Source organism: Amblyomma americanum, chromosome 2 (assembly GCF_052857255.1).
Source record: "Amblyomma americanum isolate KBUSLIRL-KWMA chromosome 2, ASM5285725v1, whole genome shotgun sequence".
Taxonomy (NCBI): domain Eukaryota; kingdom Metazoa; phylum Arthropoda; class Arachnida; order Ixodida; family Ixodidae; genus Amblyomma; species Amblyomma americanum.
In genome coordinates this window covers 205,002,303-205,024,134 of record NC_135498.1, presented here as the reverse complement: position 1 = coordinate 205,024,134, position 21,832 = coordinate 205,002,303, and the positions used below count along the sequence as shown (strand labels likewise).

The following is a 21,832-nucleotide window of genomic DNA, read 5'->3' as shown; positions in this document are numbered from 1 at the left end:
TGGCAAATTTCGAAAATGGAAAAGTGCAAGATCCTACCTGAGAATGGTTATTTCCAGGCATGTTTTCCGTGGATAGAACAGTGAAGGCATTGGAGACAGGTATCGCCGCAACCACTTGGCTGGATTCGTCGTCCGTCATGCTTGCGTCGGCGTCAAGCACAGCGACAGATTGCGCCGCGTTATCTGTGCCGCTACGAAGCGATGTTGCCTCGGCGGCTTGCTGCGGATCCCCGGGAGCCATGTTGGCGGCATCGGCGGTAAGCGTATCGGATGTATCCGGATGGTTTCCTGTGGTAGTCTTCGACATGGAAGCGTTGAAATTGTTGTCCACAGGTGACAAGGAACACGATGGCACTGGCCCATCCATTTTTGGGAGCCTAGCCCAAAAACGTCCGGGCCAAAAAGCTTCGAAAAGTCGGAGCGATGCGAACGTGCGTCATTTCGAGACGGCTGCTTGCAGCGCCCCCCCCCCCCCCCCCCCAGATGCAATCTTTTTGTTCCTGACGTCGTTCTTGTGGTCCCTCAATCGCCTTTACAAATTCCCGCTCTCGCCGATATAGCAATAGTCGCAGTCTGCGCAGGGAATCTTATAGAAGACGCCAGGAAACTTCTCTTTCTTTATCTTGTCTTTGGCAGCCACCAGCTCATGCCTCAGCTTGCATGCAGGAACGTGAGCGACGTGCACACCGTAAGTGCGCAGAACGCGAGCCAAAGACTCGCTCACGCCCGGCAAATATGGGATAGCGGCTCGGCAGGAGGACCAACTGGTTCTCATGGGCGTGAAGACCGTTGAAGAACAGAATCCACGAAGTGCTTGGGGTAGCCGCATTCACTCAATTCTCGGCGCACTTGGCGTAGTTCAGCAGCCCGATCTTCCGGCCTTGGGCAGATGTTTTTGGCACGTCGGACGAGGGAAGCCACGACGGAGCGTTTGTGGAAAACCGGGTGGACAGAATTAAAATGAAGATACCGGCGTGTGTGTGTTTCTTTTCTATCAACTTTGAAAGAAAGGCGGTTTTCACGGCGTTCCACCAAAACGTCCAGAAAAGGAAGACGGCGTGCAGTCACTTTATTTCAAGCTCCTCTGCCACAATGGGTCAGCTCCCGCCTTTTATGGTCTCCCGAAGATCCATAAGCCAAACGTCCCGATGCGACCAATAGTTGACTTTACACGGTCGCCCTTATACCGCTTGTCGGGCTACTTACACAAGGTTTTTGTGCCACTCCTTGGAAAGAGCTCGACTTTCATACGTGACTCTTTCAATTTTATTGAAAAAGTACGTAATGTCACGGTGGAGGACGACGAGGTCATGGTGTCCTTTGATGTGAAATTGCTGTTCACCAGCGTACCCGTGCATCTAGCCGTGGAGGTGTGCCGCTCAGCGCTGCAGATTGACGACGGATTGTGTGAAAGAACCCCTATCGAAGCATCGGATCTTCTGAAGCTGTTGCAGTTCTGCCTTGAGAACACTTATTTTGTTTTCCGGGGTACAGTCTATAGACAAGTTCATGGCACTGCTATGGGCGCATCTATATCGGTGACAACCGCAAACCTTACCATGGAAGCAATTGAAGCTCGCGCACTGGCTACCTTCGAACCGCGCCCAAAGGTTTTTGTGCGTTACGTCGACGATTGTTTCTATATTATCAAAAAGAATGCGTTAGGTCCTTTCACAGACCACATCAATAGCATGGAAGATTCCATTCAATTTACTGTAGAGGAGGAGGCTGCACGCCGTCTTCCTTTTCTGGACGTTTTGGTGGAACGCCGTGGAAACCGCCTTTCTTTCAAAATTTATAGAGAAGAAACCCACACAGGCCGGTATCTTCATTTTAATTCTGTCCACCCGGTTTTCCACAAACGCTCCGTCGTGGCTTCCCTCGTCCGACGTGCCAAAAACATCTGCCCAAGGCCAGAAGATCGGGCTGCTGACCTAAGCCAAGTGCACCGAGAATTGAGTGAATGCGGCTACCCCAAGCACTTCGTGGATTCTTTTCTTCAACGGTCTTCACGCCCATCAGAACCAGTTGGTCCTCCTTGCCGAGCCCGAGCCGCTATCCCATATGTGCCGGGCGTGAGCGAGTCTTTGGCTCGCGTTCTGCGCACTATGGTGTGCACGTCGCTCACGTTCCTGCGTGCAAGCTGAGGCATGAGCTGGTGGCCGCCAAAGACAAGATAAAGAAAGAGAAATTTCCTGGCGTCATCTATAAGATTCCCTGCGCAGACTGCGACTACTGCTATATCGGCGAGAGCGGGAATTTCGAAAGGCGATTGAGCGACCACAAGAACGACGTCAGGAACAAAAATATTGCATCTAATGCACTTGCGGAACACGTGGAAGCCGCGGCGCACAATATAGCTTGGGAAGAAGCATCAGGCATCGCAAGAGAAAAGAATTGGCTGTCACGTCGATATCTGGAATCCCTGATAATCCAAACAACAGACAAAACCCTTAACCACAACGCAGGCAATCTCCCGCCTACGTACGCAAGATGCTTGGGGCGATTACTTCGACGCACTTAAGCTTTGTGCTTTGGGCTTTCCGCCCAGTGATCAAGGCTTCCGTATGGAAGCCGAAACGTCTTCGTTTTAAACAACAACCTTTTGGTCGGCGTTCCTTTTTCTTCATACATGAATCTTCTACCCGACCAGACGAGTTTTCGTCAGACTTTAGATATCATCGTGCTTAGACACGGCGCCCCATCGATCATCATTACTGACCGATGCAAGGCGTTTACAGCCCGGCTCTTACGAGAGGTCTGAACGCTTAGCTATGCAGCTCATCGACCAACAACAGCGTATCATCACCAAACCAATGGTCTAGCCGAACGGCTAAACAAAGCATTAGTGGACATGATCTCAATGTGCGTTGACGTTGAACATAAAACGTGGGATGAGATCATGCCGTACGTCACCTTCGCATATAATACAGCGACGCAGGAAACCACCCAGCTTACCCCGTTCCGTCTCGTCTATGGCAGGGTGGTCCGCATGATGTTGAATGCGATGATCCCGTACGGCGATGCAGAGCTACCCCTTTAAGCAGGTCACTTCGTGGAACAAGCAGAGCAAGCCCGTCAGCAGTCTCGCTTGAACATCAAGGACCAGCAATCCATCGATGCTCGACACTATAACCTTCGGCACAGGGACATGCACTCTGAGCCGGGTGCCCAGGTATGGGTGTGGACACCCGTGCGCCGGAAGGGGTTGTGCGAAAAGCTATTCAATAGATATTTCGGCCCGTACAAAGTCCTGCGCCACCTGAACAGCGTCAACTACGAAGTTGTTCCCGATGGAACTGTGGTCACCGGTCTGCAGCGTCGACGGCCTGAAGTCGTCCATGTAGTGCCTCTGAAACCGCACTTTTCGCGTGGCTGAGCGCTGTGTGCATGCTGTGTTTCGTATCTTTATCTCCTACCCAACATGCGAACATGACTCTTCTCACCTCTCAACTAGCCGCCAGATGTATAGTTCACCTCCCTCATCCCTAGTTTTCATTTTTTCTTCCTTCTTCTCTCCCGGTACATAACCCAGTGCACATCGAGACGATGTTTACTTTCGCGGGGGGGAATAATGCCACGTGCCTAACGCGCCGCGCGGCCTCCACGCTTAGTCGAAACGACGACGAAGCGGTGGTTGGCTGTCGAGGCGCTCTGGCTGTGTGACCTGGACGCTGGCTCTCTAATTAAAACGCTCTCAGTCTTGTGTTCTTCCCGACGCCTGTCTGCACGGCTCCTCAGGTCGTGACAATATAATCAGGTATACTATTCCAAACCAAAACTCCACTGAACTCTATTAGTCATTGCTTGTAAGTATTGCGACACACTAGTAAGTTGAAATGTTTGGCACTAGCCGCTGTAGTTGCCCTCTCAGTTCTTATAAATATTCCATAGAGAACTGGGTCATTGATTTGTAAGATTTGGTGAATTGTTTGCGCTACCATAAAAAGTGTATACTGAGTGAAAAGGGAGAATACGGGTTGACTTAAAGAGATGTTTGCTAGAGTCAGGTGATTTTGAATAAGTAATAAATTTTACTGCTCTCTTCTACAATCGATCGCAGGTTCGAAAAATATAGGATACGCGTTACCCCATGAATCTATGCAGTAGATTAGTTGACTCTCTATAAAAGCAAAGTTTAGTATGAGAAGGATGGGAAAATCGAAACATTCTCCCGCGTGCAATAAAATGTGGCATCGAGAAGCTAACTTTGTGCGTCTGTTTTACATGATTTCTCCAGTGCATATCAGAGTCACAGTGTGCACCAAGATATTTTAAATTATTTACTCTGTTGTGACACGCTATTTAAATACAACGCCACATCATTGTAGTTTAGCTTATTTCCCCTTGAACTAAATACAGTGCATTTAGTTTTCTGAATGCTTACGGCGAGATTATTGTTAGTGAACGAGTTCATAATAATTAAAAATTCTTCTTTTATTTTATTGGTAAGTTCGTTTATTGTGTCCTCAATATATATTCAAGCGGTGTCATCGACCTACATTAACGCTTGTAAATATTTTAATATGGTTGGAAATTCATTCACGCATATCGAAAACAAAACTGGTCCTAAAACTGATCCCTGGATGACCTCAATTGACGTGATCTGCGCCTCAGAGATTACGTTATTCGTCACCCATGCTGTATGCAGTTTGAAAGGTTACTATTGAAAAATTCTGATATTTTCCCTCTATACCCATACTTAAAGAGCTTTTCTACAGTAAGTGTACGATTAATCGTATCAAATGCCTTTTTTACGTCTAAGTACACAACGATAGCAGTCTTGTCGTGGAGGGCTCTGTTTATAGCTTTCGCTAGCACAAGAACGGCGGATCCTGTTGATCTATTCTGTGTAAACCCATGCCGACTAGGGCATATAATCTTGTACTTGGTGATAAACTTCTTTATGTGTATACATACTATTTCTTCAAAAACTGTTTTTCATAATACTGATGACTGAAATTAACATTTAATTACTTGAATGTGACCAATCTGCATCTTTATAGATTGGTAATACTTTAGCGACATTTAGGTTCGCAGGATACGGTGAGCTCACTATAGAGTGCATAGATAGGTGTAATAGGTGTACAGCTAATATGTCGATGTTGGCCTTAAATATTCTTACAGGGATCGCGTCCAGCCCTGAGGCTTTGCTCACTTGAAGTGTACCAACTACTCCTACCATTTCGCTTGACTCAAGGACACTCATTACAAAACTATTTAAAATTTGGCAGGCCAATTAAACTACCAGCACAAACTTTCAGCATGTTACAGTTCCAAAGCAAAAGAAACGATATTTTCATTTGTATAAATTTATAAAATTCGCAGATATAAATCACCTATTTCGCCAGCACGGTGGCAGAGTGGTTATGGCGCTGGGGTGCTGGCCCAAAAGACGCGGGTTCGACTCCGGCCGCGGCGGTCGAATTTCGATGGAGACGAAATTTTAGAGGCCCGTGTACTGTGCGATGTCAGTTCTCGTTAAAGAACCCCAGGTGGTCGAAATTCCCGGAGCCTTTCACTACGGTGTCCCTCATAGCCTGAGTCGCTTTGGGACGCTAAACCCCTATAAACCAAATCAAATCAAATCACCTATTTCCTACTGCTCAATGTTGTATTATGACTCAATAATGCCCTTTTATTCCGTCTGTTGTTGTTTGGTGCGCAAGTGTTTGCATTCAGTTCATTTTTCACTTTCTCCTTTCATGGAGACTTCTCATTCCGTTCCTTTTCGTTCTTTTCTAAATGATTATAATTGCTTGCCGTCTCTATCAGGAGACATACACTGCGATTGCATGCATTACTGATAATTTTATCTACAGTTGAGGAGTGTGAGCAGTCATTTGAGTGTGAGCATCTGAGCAGTCATAACGCTCTTATGACTGCTCAAATGGTACAATTCACGGCCACAACTACGTGACGAAACACCAACAGCTTTTAATAAACTTCACAATAACGCAGTCTACGCTTCACAAGTTTTGAAGCAATAAAGGTTCAGAGGAGATTTGGTTTTTCGGTCTTCGCAGTAGACACGCCAGAACGAAGTTGTTAAAAATTACATCGTCGCACGAGCTAAAGAAACTCCACACTGAATGTTATCGACATTTTTTTGTTATCAGTCTAAACATTACCCCACGGTGTGTGAGACGTCATGTGCAATGTGCTGATCTTTACGACAGAAGCCCAGCTCAAACTCCAAAAACTGCGAGAAGAAATGGGTTTCGAAGATTATGTGGAGAAAAGAACACCAGGTGTGAATAGTGCAAGAACGGAAACGAGTTATTTCATTAGGTGATCATAAATTGTTGTCGGTCGGGAATGATGAGATCAGTTTAATACGTCATCGCAAACTCAATGTATATGTACATCGTTATCAGCTTCTCAGGTTGATCCACAGAGGCGGGAACATGATGGCACGAGGCTGATTCCCCACTTGTGGAGTTGGTCTCCTTGACTTAATTTAAGGCACCATGAGTGAAGAAGTTTAACGAAGTATTCTTGAAAAGGTTATGCTTGCATAGGCACTCAATAATCTGTGATTTCGGTATGTATTTAAACACAATTACAACCCGAAGTATTCTTCAAGGCTTGTGAAAATTCGATCAAGAAGAGAACGGAGGACCGTACCGAGTGACCAAGCCGGCCTGCTGAGATAATTTTAATTAAATATATTTCGTTGTGCATCCCGCATCGTCCAAGTTACAAAAAAGCCAGCGCGCCGAGCAGAATATTGTGAAATTGCTGCACAAGTGGAGAGACGTGCACTAGACGCTCGCTCAAAAGTTTTCTGGACTGCATGCTTCGGCCGAGTTAAGCAGCGATAGCCTCAAAAGGCTTGCGTGGGAAGTACTGACGCATTAGGTTATTTTGAAAAGACATTCTTGAAACTATTGGCTTCTTTTGTAAAAAAAAATTAATTGCTGATACTTTCACACAGCGCAGAAAGCAGTTAGTAAGTAAATTTTCGGTGGGGAACAAATTGTCTTTTAAAAATTGGAGAGTAGACTTAAGCTCCACCTTAAGACTATCAAGCAATAGTGGAGTGGGTTAGGCTTTCCATTCTGAACAGTTTGACGCCTCTGAACGCATCTTTGATTTTGTTTTCAGTTGTCTTAAATATTTATAAGTTACACACTAAATTTTCTTTATTAGCATCATCAAGCATTAGCTTTACATTCTGAGCATTCTGAAAGCTTTGAACTCCTCATTAATCCCATTTCTATTTTTCTTTAATCAATCAAATAATTAGATTCTTTCATTAACTCGCCATCACCAATTACACACCAGTCAGTCATCAATCACTAGAACTACAAAATACCACGATGCAATTTTTTTGCGCAACCCCTGAATTTACGTCGCCGGTTCGAATCCCTGCCGCGAGCTAGGCTCTAACTTAACTAGCAAGTTAATGGTGAAACGAAACGTTGAATCGTATAACACAATCTGGAACATTCTGCGGCAAACGGTTGGCATGATACGATTTTATTTGGCGCGGCCCACAATTATTTTAGACACGCGGTGCCAACTACGCCGATGACTTTTCGGCCTAACGGGCTTTATACGCTATCACCTAATAAGATAGAAGTTGATTGCTGATGTGTAAAACGTCTGACGCGGATGTCCGACTAACCACCGGCGCAGATATTAGCGAGGTAAAAAATGATAAATAAGAAAAATTTAAATATCATTTCTCTTTCTTAGGTATGCTGTATATGAATGGAACTTGCCACCAATAATGCAAACCAGCAGCACATATAATAAGGGAAACTTACACATTTTGCAGCTTATATTTATATATATATCGACGCAACTTTTCCAAAGCACCTCCCTCTTTAAAATTACTACTTCATAAAACTCTAATATGGTCCAAGCTCGAGTACGCCGCGTCAATTGGGGTTCAAGGCAAACAAACCTGAAACAGGCATTGGAAATGGTTCAGAATAATTGTACTCGCTTCATTCTGTCTAACTATATCAGAACATCAAATATCACTGCCATGAAATCTAGCCTTAACTTATCATCCTTGCCATCACGTCGGGAAATATTTGGTCTGTGCCTTTTTCACAAATTGTTCTATCACCCGCAGTTTCGTACCGGGCTTATCTCACCACCGCAGTACGTATCGCCAAGTCTATAGACCACATTCATAAGGTTGGCACCCATATCTGCAGATCAAAAACTTTTTTTCAGTCATTGGTTCCACGCACATCGAATGAGTTGGATCACCTTCCTTCTTCGACAGCCACCATCCCCAATCATCAATTATTCAAGAACGTTCTGGCTAATATTGTATATCTAGGATGTATTGTATATTGTGTTATCTTTCTTTTCCTGAATGCATTAGCAGACAATGTGTATGTAGGAATCATGATTGTACCTTGTCTCCTTCATTAACTCCAGTTTGTTAAATTGATCTCACAATTTTTGTAACCACTCCCCTCTATAATGCCGTAGTGGCCCTGAGGGTATATAAATAAATAAATAAATAAATAGAAAAATTTGGGCTTGGGCAGGATATGTAGCAAAAAGGAAAGGCAACGGATGGTCCTTTAAAGTAATGAAATGGATTCGAAGAGAAATCAAGCGTAGCGATGGCCGGCAGAGATTCATGCCTGCCGGTGAAGGTAGCAAGTTTGTGAGGATGTCGGCGTCACAGCTGGTGCAGGACCGGGTTAAACCAGCAGCAGACGTGGTTATAATAAACATTTGATGTTTCATGAAAACGATGGAACGGTCGTAAGTAAAGGTTTCAAGACAGCTTGAGCAGAGCCCACGGTCACCTCTGCAAGGGGATTTATGACGCTTGGCATGTTCGCGGGCATCTTTATTTTTATTGTTTTTCCTCTCCGCCAGCATTGCCACGTGACCCCTGCATGCACTGCGTTACAACATACACCTTCCAGTAAGGAGTCATATGACTAATTGCTGCACTCTGCAATGCCTTCAAACTGCAAGAGCTCGTATGTCACGCTCCTAAGTGCTTTGCGTTCACTGCTCTTTAATAACACATTTCTCTGATTTGTTGTTTCTAGAGCACACAAGCTCTTATTCCGCACCAGCGTTTACGCCATCGTACTCACGAAGTCCTGAAATTCTGTACCACTGCTTCTGTGCTCTGCGAGCCTCGCAACTCCAGATGTAATCCAGGACAGGCACATTAAAAAATCTGAGTGCATCTTAACTGACATGTGCCGCCTCCGAGTAGACGAATTCTACTGTCCTAGGTAAATATTATTCCGACTTGGGCCGTGGTAACTCAACTCTGAAAACATCTGGCTTCAATACTTGCCTCGTCATACTGCTGTTTTCTAAAGGAAATAGGACCTCGTTTGAGCCGCTCATCTTACACCGTCGCTTTTATCCAAGACTTGAATTATAGATGCAAGGCCAACAGGTGTGCTCCTTGTTCGCCTAGTCCTCAGTGACTGAGCTATTGTCAACGTTGGTGTCTCAAGCCACACTGAAATTGAACGGCTACCAACTAAGCCTCAAGTAAACGCTGTTGCCGTTAACGAAACTATGCACCTTCCTTTTATTTAGCTCAGGATAATGCAAAGCAAGCAGCGCCTCTTGTATTGCACCTATTTCATGTCAGCTATAATTCCTGCTTTCATGCAGTTAAAACTTTAGCCAATGACAATATAAAACAGACACACTAAATGCCGCGGGTTCATTCGTGGCCGTACGCACTCTACCAAGATGCAGCCGTGCTCCAATCATTGCGAGCAAAAGAAACCTTAGTCGAAAACGCCAGAAATATCAGACGCGAGGGGCGCTTGTCAGCATGCGACACGACGGGAATGGACGGCTACATATGCGCACAACAGCAGCTCGGCGTCCTGGCTCTTGAAATCGCGCTGGCCGTTGGTTTGTGTATCCGAGGGCCTGTTGGGCACCTTGACGGCCTGCGTACTGGTATATGTGCTGCAGCACATGGGCCCTCAGGGCGACTTGCACACGCGCACTCAGCGCCTTTTTCTAGCGCACATGCGTGGATGACTGCACGCAGAAGCCAATGGCAGTAGCACATGACCAGATCGCAACCGGTCGAAAATTGGGCCACTGACCTAGTCAAAAACGAACGAAAAATGCGTTTCGCGTCCCATATGAGACCCTTGTTCAAAGTAAGACTGTGTCTAAAAAATTGTGCCTCCAATCCACGCTGTGAATGTGGTCGGACAGCGAAGCTTTATAACAACACCCAATTACCCATTGCAACTTCAGTTGAAAATCCACACACGTGGCTCTACAAAGCGTGAAACCAGAGACAAGTGAGATGTACTTATATTACCTTTTATTATTTCACAACAACATTCACGACTGCTTTATCATCAGCGTGATGTACACTGAGATTTTCAGTTCTGATTGTAGAGATATCCTTTGCTAAGGTTAAATCAATGCATGAACCATGAAGGGTGGTTGGTTGAGCTGCATTGGTGGGACGGTCTTCCCGTTGTTCACACGCGCCTTATCATCCATTATGTGATTTCGGTGCTTGTTTTGTGTTTTCTGGATGAAAACGAGCACAAGCTATATACTGTATGCCTGTCTTCACAGGAGTTTTATCATTTAGATATTTTTATTATTTTTTCACTTCCTTTTCAGCTGCTCTATATTTTTCTGGTTATTTTTTATCTTTACTGTTTTCTTCATTTTTTATTTCCGTTTATGCTTTTGGGTAGTTTTACACACGGAGTAATAATAATAATATTTGGTTTTTGGGGAAAGAAAATGGCGCAGTATCTGTCTTATATATCGTTGGACACCTGAACCGCCCCGTAAGGGAAGGGATAAAGGAGGGAGTGAAAGAAGAAAGGAAAAAAGAGGTGCCATAGTGGAGGGCTCCGGAATAGGTTCGACCACCTGAGTATCTTTAACGTGCACTGACATCGCACAGCCCACGGGCGCCTCTGCGTTTTGCCTCCATAAAAACGCAGCCGCCGCGGTCGTAAAGCATTCAATTTTTAGTCTGGCGTTTGTTGCTGACGACGCCAACGACACAAAAATTTCCTTTGCCAGTAGAGGTATACAGCTTCGCTGTAAATGCAATGTCTTATGTAGCCTTCAGGATTCTTCGTAATATTTTCCAATAAATATGGTGATGTGCGCCTGGATTCTTGCTCAACGTGTCCGGCATCGTATGGATGATTAGCGACTCTAGATATAGTTTTTTAGTTTTTCTTTCTGTTACCACGATTGCTGCCTCATCCCTGTCTGTCTCGTGTCCGGTGGACTCCACATATTCCTCAGTCGCATTCTTTCATGCGTGGTTCTTCCTGACGTCGCCTTGATGAGCTTTGACGCGTCGCTGGATGTTCCCGGTTTCCCTGACATAGATGGAGGGACAGTCATTGCCTGGGATTCCAAAAAACATACTGGAGGACTTGGCACTTGGCAGAGGGTCATTCACATTGAAAAGGTCGGCTTGGACATTGCTTCTTGGCACTTGAGCGATGTGCACTACCTGCGTTCTCAAGATACAGGAAAGCGTTTAACTTATTTTACTTACATAGGTAATCGTCACCCGCTTAATCGCTTTTGTTGTTGGACGTTGTGCTTCTCGCCTGTGTTCGAGTTTTCTTGTCACTTTGCCGACAAAATTCTTGGGGTAACCGTTTCGCTCGAATTCCTTGTTTACCAACTTCAGTTCATTACCGAAGCTTGCCTGCTCTCAGCAGATGTTAACTGTACGGTTGTCTAGTCACGCAACCACTGGCGCAAACAGAAAGCATGATGAATGCTAATTATTCTCTTTTGTAGCAAAGTTTTTCAGTTCGTGCATATCAATCAAGTTTTGCATCTGATGCTAATAAACTATATACATTATTGCTAACTGCCGGTTTTACATAAAATAATCCTGCCTTCAAATTTCCTGAATGGTGCGAGTGCGTTGTGTGAAGCATCCTATCGTACGTCGCTGCGATACTGCGTTAGCAGGCAGTTGAACAAGCCGTATGCCTTCGCGCCCAATATACCAGGATGCGTGACCAAAGATGAAACTACATGAAGGTGGTGCCACAGGAACACGGCACAGCTGCACCTATTTATCTGCACCTCGCCCACACAGCATTTAAATGTGCTCAAATTAAATGTGTTCAAGGCATTTAAATGTGCTCAAAAGCTTCGCTGCTAGCTGCCTAATATCTGGCAAGAAATGTCCTTCAAACAGGTCACTAACTTGTCCGCTGCCTAAGAAAAGGGACCGATTTTTTAAACAATAATCGCATGCTGGTTCCCTTCAATACCGTGTTCTACCAATCTGTTGCTCATCTCTTTCGCTGCGTGTTCCCTTCTCACAATTGTACTTTGCTTTCCTCTTTCATCTGCATCCAGGTTCGTCACAGCACAGCACGAATGGTCCCATACCGGCGAGAAGCCTTTTTCTTGTGAAATCTGCCAGAGGAGCTTCTCATGGAAGTCCAGTCTGCACAACCACTTGATATCCCACACGCGAGAGAAGCCCTTCGAATGCGCAGAGTGCGGAGAACGCTTTACTTGCTCTTCCCACATGCTGCGCCACAAGAAGGCGCACTCGGAAGATGTGCGCCCATTCGTGTGTCCCGTCTGCGAAAAGGGTTACGCCAGGAAGGACTACCTGAAAATACACATCCGGACCCATACGGCGGAGAAAGAGCATGCGTGCGGCGTCTGTGGCCGCAGGTTCACCGATCGAAGCAATGCAAAGAAGCACGAGATGTCTGTGCATGCCAAGCAGTTCCCGCTGTCCTGTCCTCACTGCGGCAAGGGATTCGCTAGTCGCCGCGAAGTGCGTAGGCACGTGTTCCGACGCCATGAGCGCCAGGGAGATCATTGACCCGGCGTACCTCTCCTTGTGGCAGGATAGATAGCTATGAGTAGACCCTGTACCACTGAATAAATTTTCCACGAAATCAACCAGTAAATGGAAGTTGTGGCAGCCGTCTGAAGGTTACTTTAGAGGGCAAAAACCTAATAGATTTACGTCATTGTAGTAATCGAATGTAGTTTGCAGATGAGCAGCAAAGTGGAAAAAGCATGGTGTTCCTTGTATTGAACCTGTTATAAGGACCTAGCGTAGCCTGTGTGGCCTCCCGAACGCCGTGTTAAACTTTTGAATAAAAGATTCCTTGTTGCGGCAGATTGCTTCGCTTCTGGTTTGAAAGTTGATTGAGGAAAGTTGGAAAGAGAGATCGATATCTTTCAATTTTCATATCATAGTGTTTCTTTCACGCGTTTCAACGCATGTTCCATAGATTGCATAGTTGCTATTTCCGGATAACAACCTGCCTTTCAGGCTCTAAAACAGTTTTTGTGCTTAGCTCGCTTTTATTGCTTTTGCAAGAGTTTATCTTATTGTGTGTTATTCTTCTGATTCGCTTGCCGCACTAGAAATCATTAACAAAATCTTTGTTGAAAACCGCAAGAATTTTGAGACCGCTGCACACATTTGCGGGGCTCCCTTGTCCTTAGATAATAACTTCCTGCTCTAATAAGGATCGTGCCAATCAAAGCTAGTCAAAATAAATATCATACTTATATGCTGCAAAACCGCATTAAGAACTTCTTTATGCCATAGCATTTCAGCTTATAGAAGTGAAAGGTCTTACCCTGCTAGCCTCTTGAACTTTTGGGGTATATTGCTGAGTCTTATCACGCAGTAAGAAAGAAGCGCCTACTCCGATGTTAGTAAGAGGGGATCAATTTTGCTGCAACGCAGAAAGCTTTGTTGGGCATCTGATAGGTGGCACTCGGATTGGGGTTTGGCTCTGGTACGGCGCTCCCACTGCTCCGCTGCTCCCGTGGTTCCAGGGACCTTAGTGTCAGACAAATCCTTCCCCTTATTCTGCAGGCGCGCATATGCCCCGCCGCATGCCTAGCGGTTGTCGTCTACTTAGCGACGCTGCAGTGGCGCATTGCTTGCGCCTTCTTCGCTGTCTTTAGCGGAAATCTCAACAGGCGGCGCGTCGATGTTGTTATTTCTGCCAGGAGGGCAGCGAAAGCCGGAAAGCGCTCGTGTAGACGCCTCTGTGCGCAGATGAAGAGGATGCAGTGTACCGCTGAGTGCCTGACGCGCGCTGAGCGTATGTGTAGCAAAATTGTGCCTGCCAATTTCAACTGGCGCTCCACTATCAGCACTACTGTCTAACTCCGTGGTATTCCCTAAGCAAGAGCATAGATAGAGCAAGAACACGCGATGGCCTCGAATCGGACACACATCGGAAACGTGTTTGTGTCTCTTTATCTGTACGCCATCTCGCAGAACCTGAAAATATTAGAATAAAATTCGACTTCGATGTCATCTTGTCGACGCCTAATCGCCTGGTTGGCCTGTGGTGAGCCACACTGAAAATGGCGTCAATGCTAAATGCGCTACGTAAATTGGTGCTCAACCACCCCTTCAGTTTCACTGCTGTCACTTCTGGGGGCGCATAACCAGTGCCATGTCCTGGGCGTTTGATTTAACGCGATAGTTCGTGTCGCAGAAAAGCCGTTGTGGGCGTTCCCAGCAAACAACGTACCTCCCCAGGTGGGTCCTGAAAGGATGAAATGTCCCAGTCCCAGTAAAACATTTATCGAACATTTCCAGGACGTAGATTCAGGACAAACAAAAACACGCAAAAGGGAAGTGCGCCCACTAATAGCCTAGAAACGTTTTCTCGAGGGTGTTAAGCAGAAACAAAAACAAATCATAGCATTTTGGTCCCAGAAAGGTACCTGGGAGCAAGTTTTTGGGACCAATTCTTTTCAACAAAAAATACAAATTGACTCCTCGCTCCCTTTTCTCTCTCCCTCGCGCCAAAAGCTACGGGGAGAGAAGGTTTTGCTCTTGCACTCGCCGTTTTGAGAGATCAAACAGTTTTGTTCGAACAGCCTGAGGAAGGGCATTTCACCCCGCATCTCTCTCGTGGCCGTCGGCTCCATGCTTCAGGCAGGCAGGCGACGGTGGTCTGCCTTTTCATCGCACCGCCGGGAGCGGCGGTCACCAACCTGCCAATCTTCTATAGTGTTCTCAACTTCAGCACAGTGCGGCGATCCCTGCAGGTATCTCCAACTACCAGCAGTCCTCGTTGCGCCGCTGTCTTGCAGAGGCGCAGTAATGGCCCCCCATCGCTCGTCCGGCTCCCTCGCTGCGCTCTCCCGGCTTCCTCGCTGGACGGAAGCCATCTTGCGCACGCGTATTCGCGCAGCCCCTAGCCGCTCGCGCGCAAGCCCCAGCGCGCGGCAGCTCTTGCTTTCATCACTGGGCTGTCGTGAACATCTTAGCTACGGATTCATGGCAGCTTTCCCGCGCACCTCGGCGTGCCCACATAATTCCTTTTGGAACTGTTGCAGCGGCGCGCGGCGCATCGCAAGTCTTGTGCAGCTTCACGGCCCTAGACCATAATGGCGCTGTTACAAGCGTCGTTCGCGGCAGCGGACTTCAAGGCAGTGGGTGACTCCTAGCGCGCACTCTGCATCCCTCAGCGCCTCCGACGACTCTGGCGTGTTGTTGGTGGCAGCGTGGCCGTCCACTGCGGTCATAGGCGAGAGAGATCTTCGGAAGCCCACCAGACTCTTGCTGCGAGTGCCCATGGATTAACCTGCTCTTCCTACATTGCCGTCTTGTCGCAGCGGTATAGTTTGTGTTGTGTTCGCGTCGTTGACATTCAACCCACCCTCACCGGATTACCTGTGCCTTGATCCCCTTGATCTCGCCTCCCATGACGTAATGTGCCGCACGCGCGGTCGGCTATACCATGGGTGCGGCGCGCAACGGCTCCTACCTCAAGACGTCCCCCCTTTCCATCCGGCTCCAAGCAGTCTTATCTCCCCACTTAGTCACAAGAAAATTAAACGGGGGTGTAACGAGGATGTAAGGCGTATGTTTGAGCGTTAGCTGTGCCGTGAGAAGGCGCAGAACAAAAGGCTGCGTTGAATTCATGTATATAGTTGCAGCATTTTATTTCGTCCCCGGGTTTCCGTTGGGAACGTCGTCAAGGTATGTTGGTTTATGCTCGTTTTTTTTTCGCCGCGTACAGTTAATTTTTTCCTGTGTTGATAACACGCTCAAGCTTACTCCGAGGCTCGTGCGAGAGACAACGCCAGAGGAAGGTTTCTCCCTGCAGAATATCCGTGACCTGAAACCGCGTATCTGTATCGTACGCCTATATCTTTTCTTTTGGCACCCAGGGTGCTCTTTACATGCGTTTGCTTTTGCGTGTGCATATATGCTTTTCTACTCTTTATAATGCTTGCTTAAGGTGCATCAACTTTCAGCCTGTATTATGTTTTTATTGCTTTATTTTTCAGATTTCTCAGAGCAAGAGAAAAGTTTGGCCATTATTATATGCTGGTTTCGTAGTGCTCCGTAGATTGTGTGTTAAATGATGCATACATATGCATCTCGTGTTTGTATTCATTTAAATGCAAAGAGCACATCTAATAAACTGAAATTACATCTGTATTGCGCTGCTATTTCCTGTTATATAGGCGGGATCGGGCGAATTTTTGAATTCATATTTGCTTTGTTTGTAAAATTCTGGCAAATTTCGTGTTCTTGTGGCGGGAGCAGTGCAGCACGAAACAAAAAATAGAGAGGCGGGAATCAACGCTGACTAACAACCAGATTTTTAATCCACGTTCGATCGAATATATACATCTTGCTCGTGCAATAAGGAAAGAACAGAAGCATGACAAACGCATAAGATGTACAATGTAATAAATGATTAGGACAACGCTCGCAGATAATCAATTTCGCTGTCACGAAACGCTATCGAAAGTATGCTGTCGCATATACGTCGCTATTTTGTCGATTGTTGAAGACTTCTCCAATCTCCCTGGTCCGTTGATCAAAATATGACGTGATGGCCATTGTGTTGCTAAGCTGTAGGTCACATTCATGCTCTCTGCAATGTTTTGCTAATTGACTGCTGATGGCGCCCTTTAGAGCACTTTTGTACTCTCGAAGCCGTTCATTCAAACAGCGCCCTGTTTGACTTATGTAGGTGCGTCCGCGTGACAGAGGTATATTACAAACCCTCTTTTCACACATTTCACATGTTTTTTCCGGTGCTTTTTCGTTCATTGATTTTTCTTTGCTCGCTGTTGACTTTGGCGCACATGTCTCCTTAATGGGTTCGGTTCTGACATGAGCACTTTTACACCAACTCTTGCGCCTACCTTTTTGAGACTGAGGGAAATGTCATTAATGTAAGGAATGACCGCGTACGGCTTCCTTTCTTCTGATGTGGTTGTGGCATATTTTCTGCCTCTAAGTGCTTTCAGAATCCCTTCTGCGACACTCGATAGCAGTCTCGTCGGGTAACCTGCTGCTGTTCTGGGCGTCAAAACTGCCTTGAACTTTATGATGAGAGGATCTCGTCAATGCGGCTCTCATTGCTACTTTTGCTAAGGACTAGAAGAACTAGGACTAGAAATAACACGTGAACTCCCAGAAAACAACGTTATGCGATTTCTTGACATGACGCTAGCCTTTCTAGGCGCTCACATATGCTGGCGGTACGGACCACGAAGCTAGAAGGGACTGCTCCCCTACACACCTGCGCACTCCAAGATCAAGCGGGGGGTAGAAAAAAAACAGCAATGAGAGCCGCATTGACGAGATCCTGTCAACATGAAGTTCAAGGCAGTTTTGACACCCAGAACCGTCGGCTGAAAGCAGCAGGTTGCCCGACGAAACTGCGATCCAGTGTTGCAGAAGGGATTCTGCAAGCACTTAGAGGCAGAAAATATGTCACAATCACATGAGAATAAAGGAAGCCGTACGCGGTCATTCCTTGCACTAATGACATTTTCCACAGGCTGAAAAGGGTAGGAGCAAGAGCTGGTGTTAAAGTGCTTTTGTCAGCACCCAACAGTTAAGAATCCTGAGCGCCAAGGTCAACAGCGAGCAAAGGAAAAAATCAATGCAAGAAAAAACGCCGGAAAAAGCATGTGAAATATGTGAAAAGCGGGGTTTATGAAATACCTCTGTCATGCGGACGCACCAACATTGGAAAAAAAGGGCTCGGTTTTAATAAACGGCTTCGAGAGCACAAAAGATTCATAAAGGGCGCCATCAGCAGTGAATTAGCAAAACATTGCAGAGAGCATGAATGCGCTCCGCTCTGTTAATGCGCGTTTGTACTCCGACGTAACGCGCGCGCGCGCTGCACGGCGACGTCACGTCGGCCAAAGCAAGATTCTATTTTCCAACTGCGCTTGAGTGCTGACGCGTTCGACGGCTTCGGCGCTCTCTGACCGCACTGGCGGAGACTTGGAGCATGTCTCTATTTCGCACCGAGTGCGCCAGCCGCCGCCTGCCCGGCCAGACCGGATCGGCTCCGCGGCGAGGCGCGCGGTGTGACGTCATGCCAGATACCGCGGTGAGCGAGCGGCGGTTGCTGTGCAACGGCTCAAGGTCTGTCTCTGTGCGTTCTCGGAGCACCGCCACAGCGTAATCACAAGTTCGCGGCCAGTTAAGCTTTCGCTTTAAAAACCGTAAAAACCATCTGCAGCGCCACATCTGATTGGTCAAAACACCGGAAAAGGATGTCGGTTCGCTTGCGACTGTGAACGGTGGCAGGATACAACTCCGCTGCGGTTACTGCAGTGAAACCGCCAACGGCGCTATTGCTCTTTGACGAGAAATGGAACGCGACAAACGTGATAAAGAAAAATTCACCCAAAACTTAATTTGGACATCGGATTCCACTCTAAAAGGGTGATGAAAAGCTCGCTTGTTTATGCAGTGGACTTTAATAAATGGAAACGACAGTTCAGATTCTCTTTTCTTCACTGTAAGGGCCGGAGATTCATTTAAAGAAGAAAATATTGTACGCAACTACGCATGCCTCTGTAATGACAGAAGGCGGCCGCTACAGCTGTCGATCGCCGATGGTAAAAAAAGGCAGCTAGCTTGTTCGCACAAAACGGCGCTTTGAATTTTATATTCATTGTAAAAGGGAACGGAGAAGGAAGTTTGTGGCATGCGCTCAATCGTTGCACAATGCGGGCTTATTTTTGCGTTGAAACATCACGACGCCGTGACGACTTGCAGTCTTCAACATGGCTGAACGTAAGATGATGCAGTGAAAAGACGGTTGTGCATGCGGTAATTTTCTTTGTCTTATTTTTATGTCATACTTCAGATCGTTACCATGTAAATTTGTTTTTAAGCGAAATCCTAATTACACTAGATAAAGCCGATTTCGCCGTGCGTTTCTTGTTGACCAAGTAAGCCAGAGGTCAAGTGTGACTACAGGCTTTACCATATGTGGGCCACCATGGTGTCGCACCACTCTGTTTTCCTTTGACCTTGACCTTTGACCTTCCGATTCACCTCTAGAGGTCGGTAGAATAGACCTCAGCGTCCATCGGGTGACTCACCTCTCGCGATCAACCATTACTGTAATTGCCACCTGCCAGGATGGAAAGCTGGGCGCGTCCTATCCAATGTGCGGAACGCACTCAACGTTACAAACCTCAAGCCGCGTCTACCTGCCCAATACATCACAGGTTTCACTCTCTAACCAGAATCAGCAGTAGTTTAACCGCCGCTAATTTGTGGGAGGCTTCGCCGACGAACTTTTCACAGGTTCACCATGGTACGAAGCGCATGCGTGCCCACATTGACACCTGAAAACTAACTCGCAAGCTAACTCGTAGCTCAATGCAGAGCCACTCCACTGCGGCTATCGAGAGCCGCAAGGGACGCCGGAAAACCACCGGTGTCACGTCAATAATATCGACCAGCTGGGGATCTTTAACGTGTGAAGATCCCCTGGTGGTCGAAATTATTCCGGAGCCCTCCACTACGGCACATCTTCCTTTCTTATCTCGGTCCCTCCTTTATACCTCTCTTACAGCGCGGCTCAGGTGTCCGCAGAGATGTGACAGATAATGCGCTGTTTCCTTTTCCCAACAATCACTTTTCATTCACATGTCAAACGCGTCGGTGGGGTAGCGCGTCGCTGGCAACTCACCATTCGTGCACATGAGCGGTTTCACACTGCCAGCCATTACACATGATCATGATGCAGGACGCTTTGAGAGCTAATAGAAAGTTCTAGAGTAGAAAATGCACGTTTATGCGCAGTAAACGCAACTATTTTGTGGGACATTATGCTATATGTCACGACATTCAACCTACTAAGACGAGTCTAAGAGCACTTGCTGCTGGGCTAATTGGTTTTGTTTCATAATTAAATAGTTTTTAGGCGCAAAAAAGGACAAGACACATAGGGTAGGTGACAGGACGAAGCGCCTTCGTCCGGTCACCTACCCCATGTGTCTTGTGCTTTTTTGCGCCTAAAAACTATTAAATTACTAAGACGAGATAACTGCGGCGATAGTAGCGCCATCTAGTTTCAATAAAGAGAACAATTTCTACAACAATTCGGTGCTCGTTAGGCCTAGGAGCTAGGAATCGTCCAACGAAATAAAAAAAAGGCAAAAGTAATCTTTCATCCAATTTCTTATAGACGAAGCGAAAGCCCTGTACCCAGTTTAAAGCAAGTTCGCTTGCCGAAAGGTCGCAGTAACACCGACGAGTTAACTTCCTAGCGAGAAGCTCTGCTTCAGAGCGTGCCGCCGTGTTGGCTGTCCTTGAGCATCTGCTGCTACAGGAGCGTACGCTGTGTGTTTGACGTCACCGTCCAGTTTCTTCAATCCTTTTCGCTGCATCCGCACTACCCTATCTGCTCCCGGCGTTTCGACCAATCAGGTGTGACAGCTGCGGCAGATTGCGACCCTCTTTATTATGATGAAAGCTCGGGATACGGACTCAGCAGATCTTTCAGATTGGAAGGCGAGCACGCGCAAAAAACGCTACGAAGGCTCGTTGGTTCGAGCTGAATAAAAGGGGCCCTAGTAAATGCGTGGTGGTCTTTGACTTCGTGCAGTGTGCTTGTGCACTGAAGCGTACAGGAGTAATAATGAGTATGCGAATTTTTAAACAGGACCCGATAACAATCGCCAGGACAGGTCCTGGCGACGGCGTAGAGGTCGAGCGCTTGCGCAGCGTGCAAGAGGACCGGGCTTTGAATCCCGGTGCCGAGAAATTCTTCACCGGGTTTTAAAAATAAGTAGTGGCTTCGCTCGGCTATGCCAGCATTTACGTAGCGAGAGGTACGTTTCCATGGCTGAGCTTGTTATGGTCACTGTATGTTTAGCAATAAGAGACATTCGGATCCATCTCAGCGGCTATGCGCCGTCTATTACGCTCGGCAGTCTGTCATCTCCGTTTGGCAAGCCGTTCCTCTCTGTGTTCGGGTGTCTCCGCTGCTCTCTTCGCCCTCTTACGCTCATTCTCTCTTTGTTGAGTAGCCAAGTGCCAGGCGACAACCTCAGGATCGGAAGAGTTATTCTCTTGTCTATACCGCCGTTTAACAGCGGCTGGACTCCCCTTCTTTGTATCCATGTGAAACGTTTTGATACAGCCGCTCATTACATCTCCGTGTTTTATACGTAATGCTGCGCATGCAACGCGCGGTTCGTGTGTTAGAGCGTCATGCGGCGAGGCAAGACGAAGCGCGCGGCTGGCTCCTACGGTGGAGCCGGCGCGCGGCCGCGGCGACGGCGAAGCGCACGCCGCATCTGCTCCTCCTATCCGGTTGCCATTGTAACGGTTCATGCGTACAACTATCCTCTCCCAGCCATTGCGAAATACTCGACTGGCGGCCCAGTGTAGCTCTCGCTACAAAAAGTCCGCGTGTCGATGGAATTGCATAAGCATTCAGGCCTGGGATGCGGCCTGATCTCGGATACCAGAACCGACAGCCGATTCCCCCACAAGAACAGGATTTGGCCCCCCTGGTGTAGTACTTAGCCAAAGCCTTCTATGAACAAACCAATTAACCCCTGGCCCTCAGTC

At 47.0% G+C, this 21,832-nt stretch overlaps 1 protein-coding gene across 1 annotated transcript in view; it reads left to right on the top strand.

Moving 5' to 3' along the window:
- The window catches only part of LOC144122111 (histone-lysine N-methyltransferase PRDM7-like), a 253,642-nt gene extending 240,783 nt beyond the window's left edge, over positions 1-12,859 (top strand). Inside the window, exon 10 of the mRNA XM_077655632.1 lies at positions 12,334-12,859. Coding sequence (XP_077511758.1) covers positions 12,334-12,814 — 481 coding nt within the window. The 3' untranslated portion in view covers positions 12,815-12,859. The remainder of the gene's footprint in view (positions 1-12,333) is intronic.
- Positions 12,860-21,832: the final 8,973 nt, after the last annotated feature.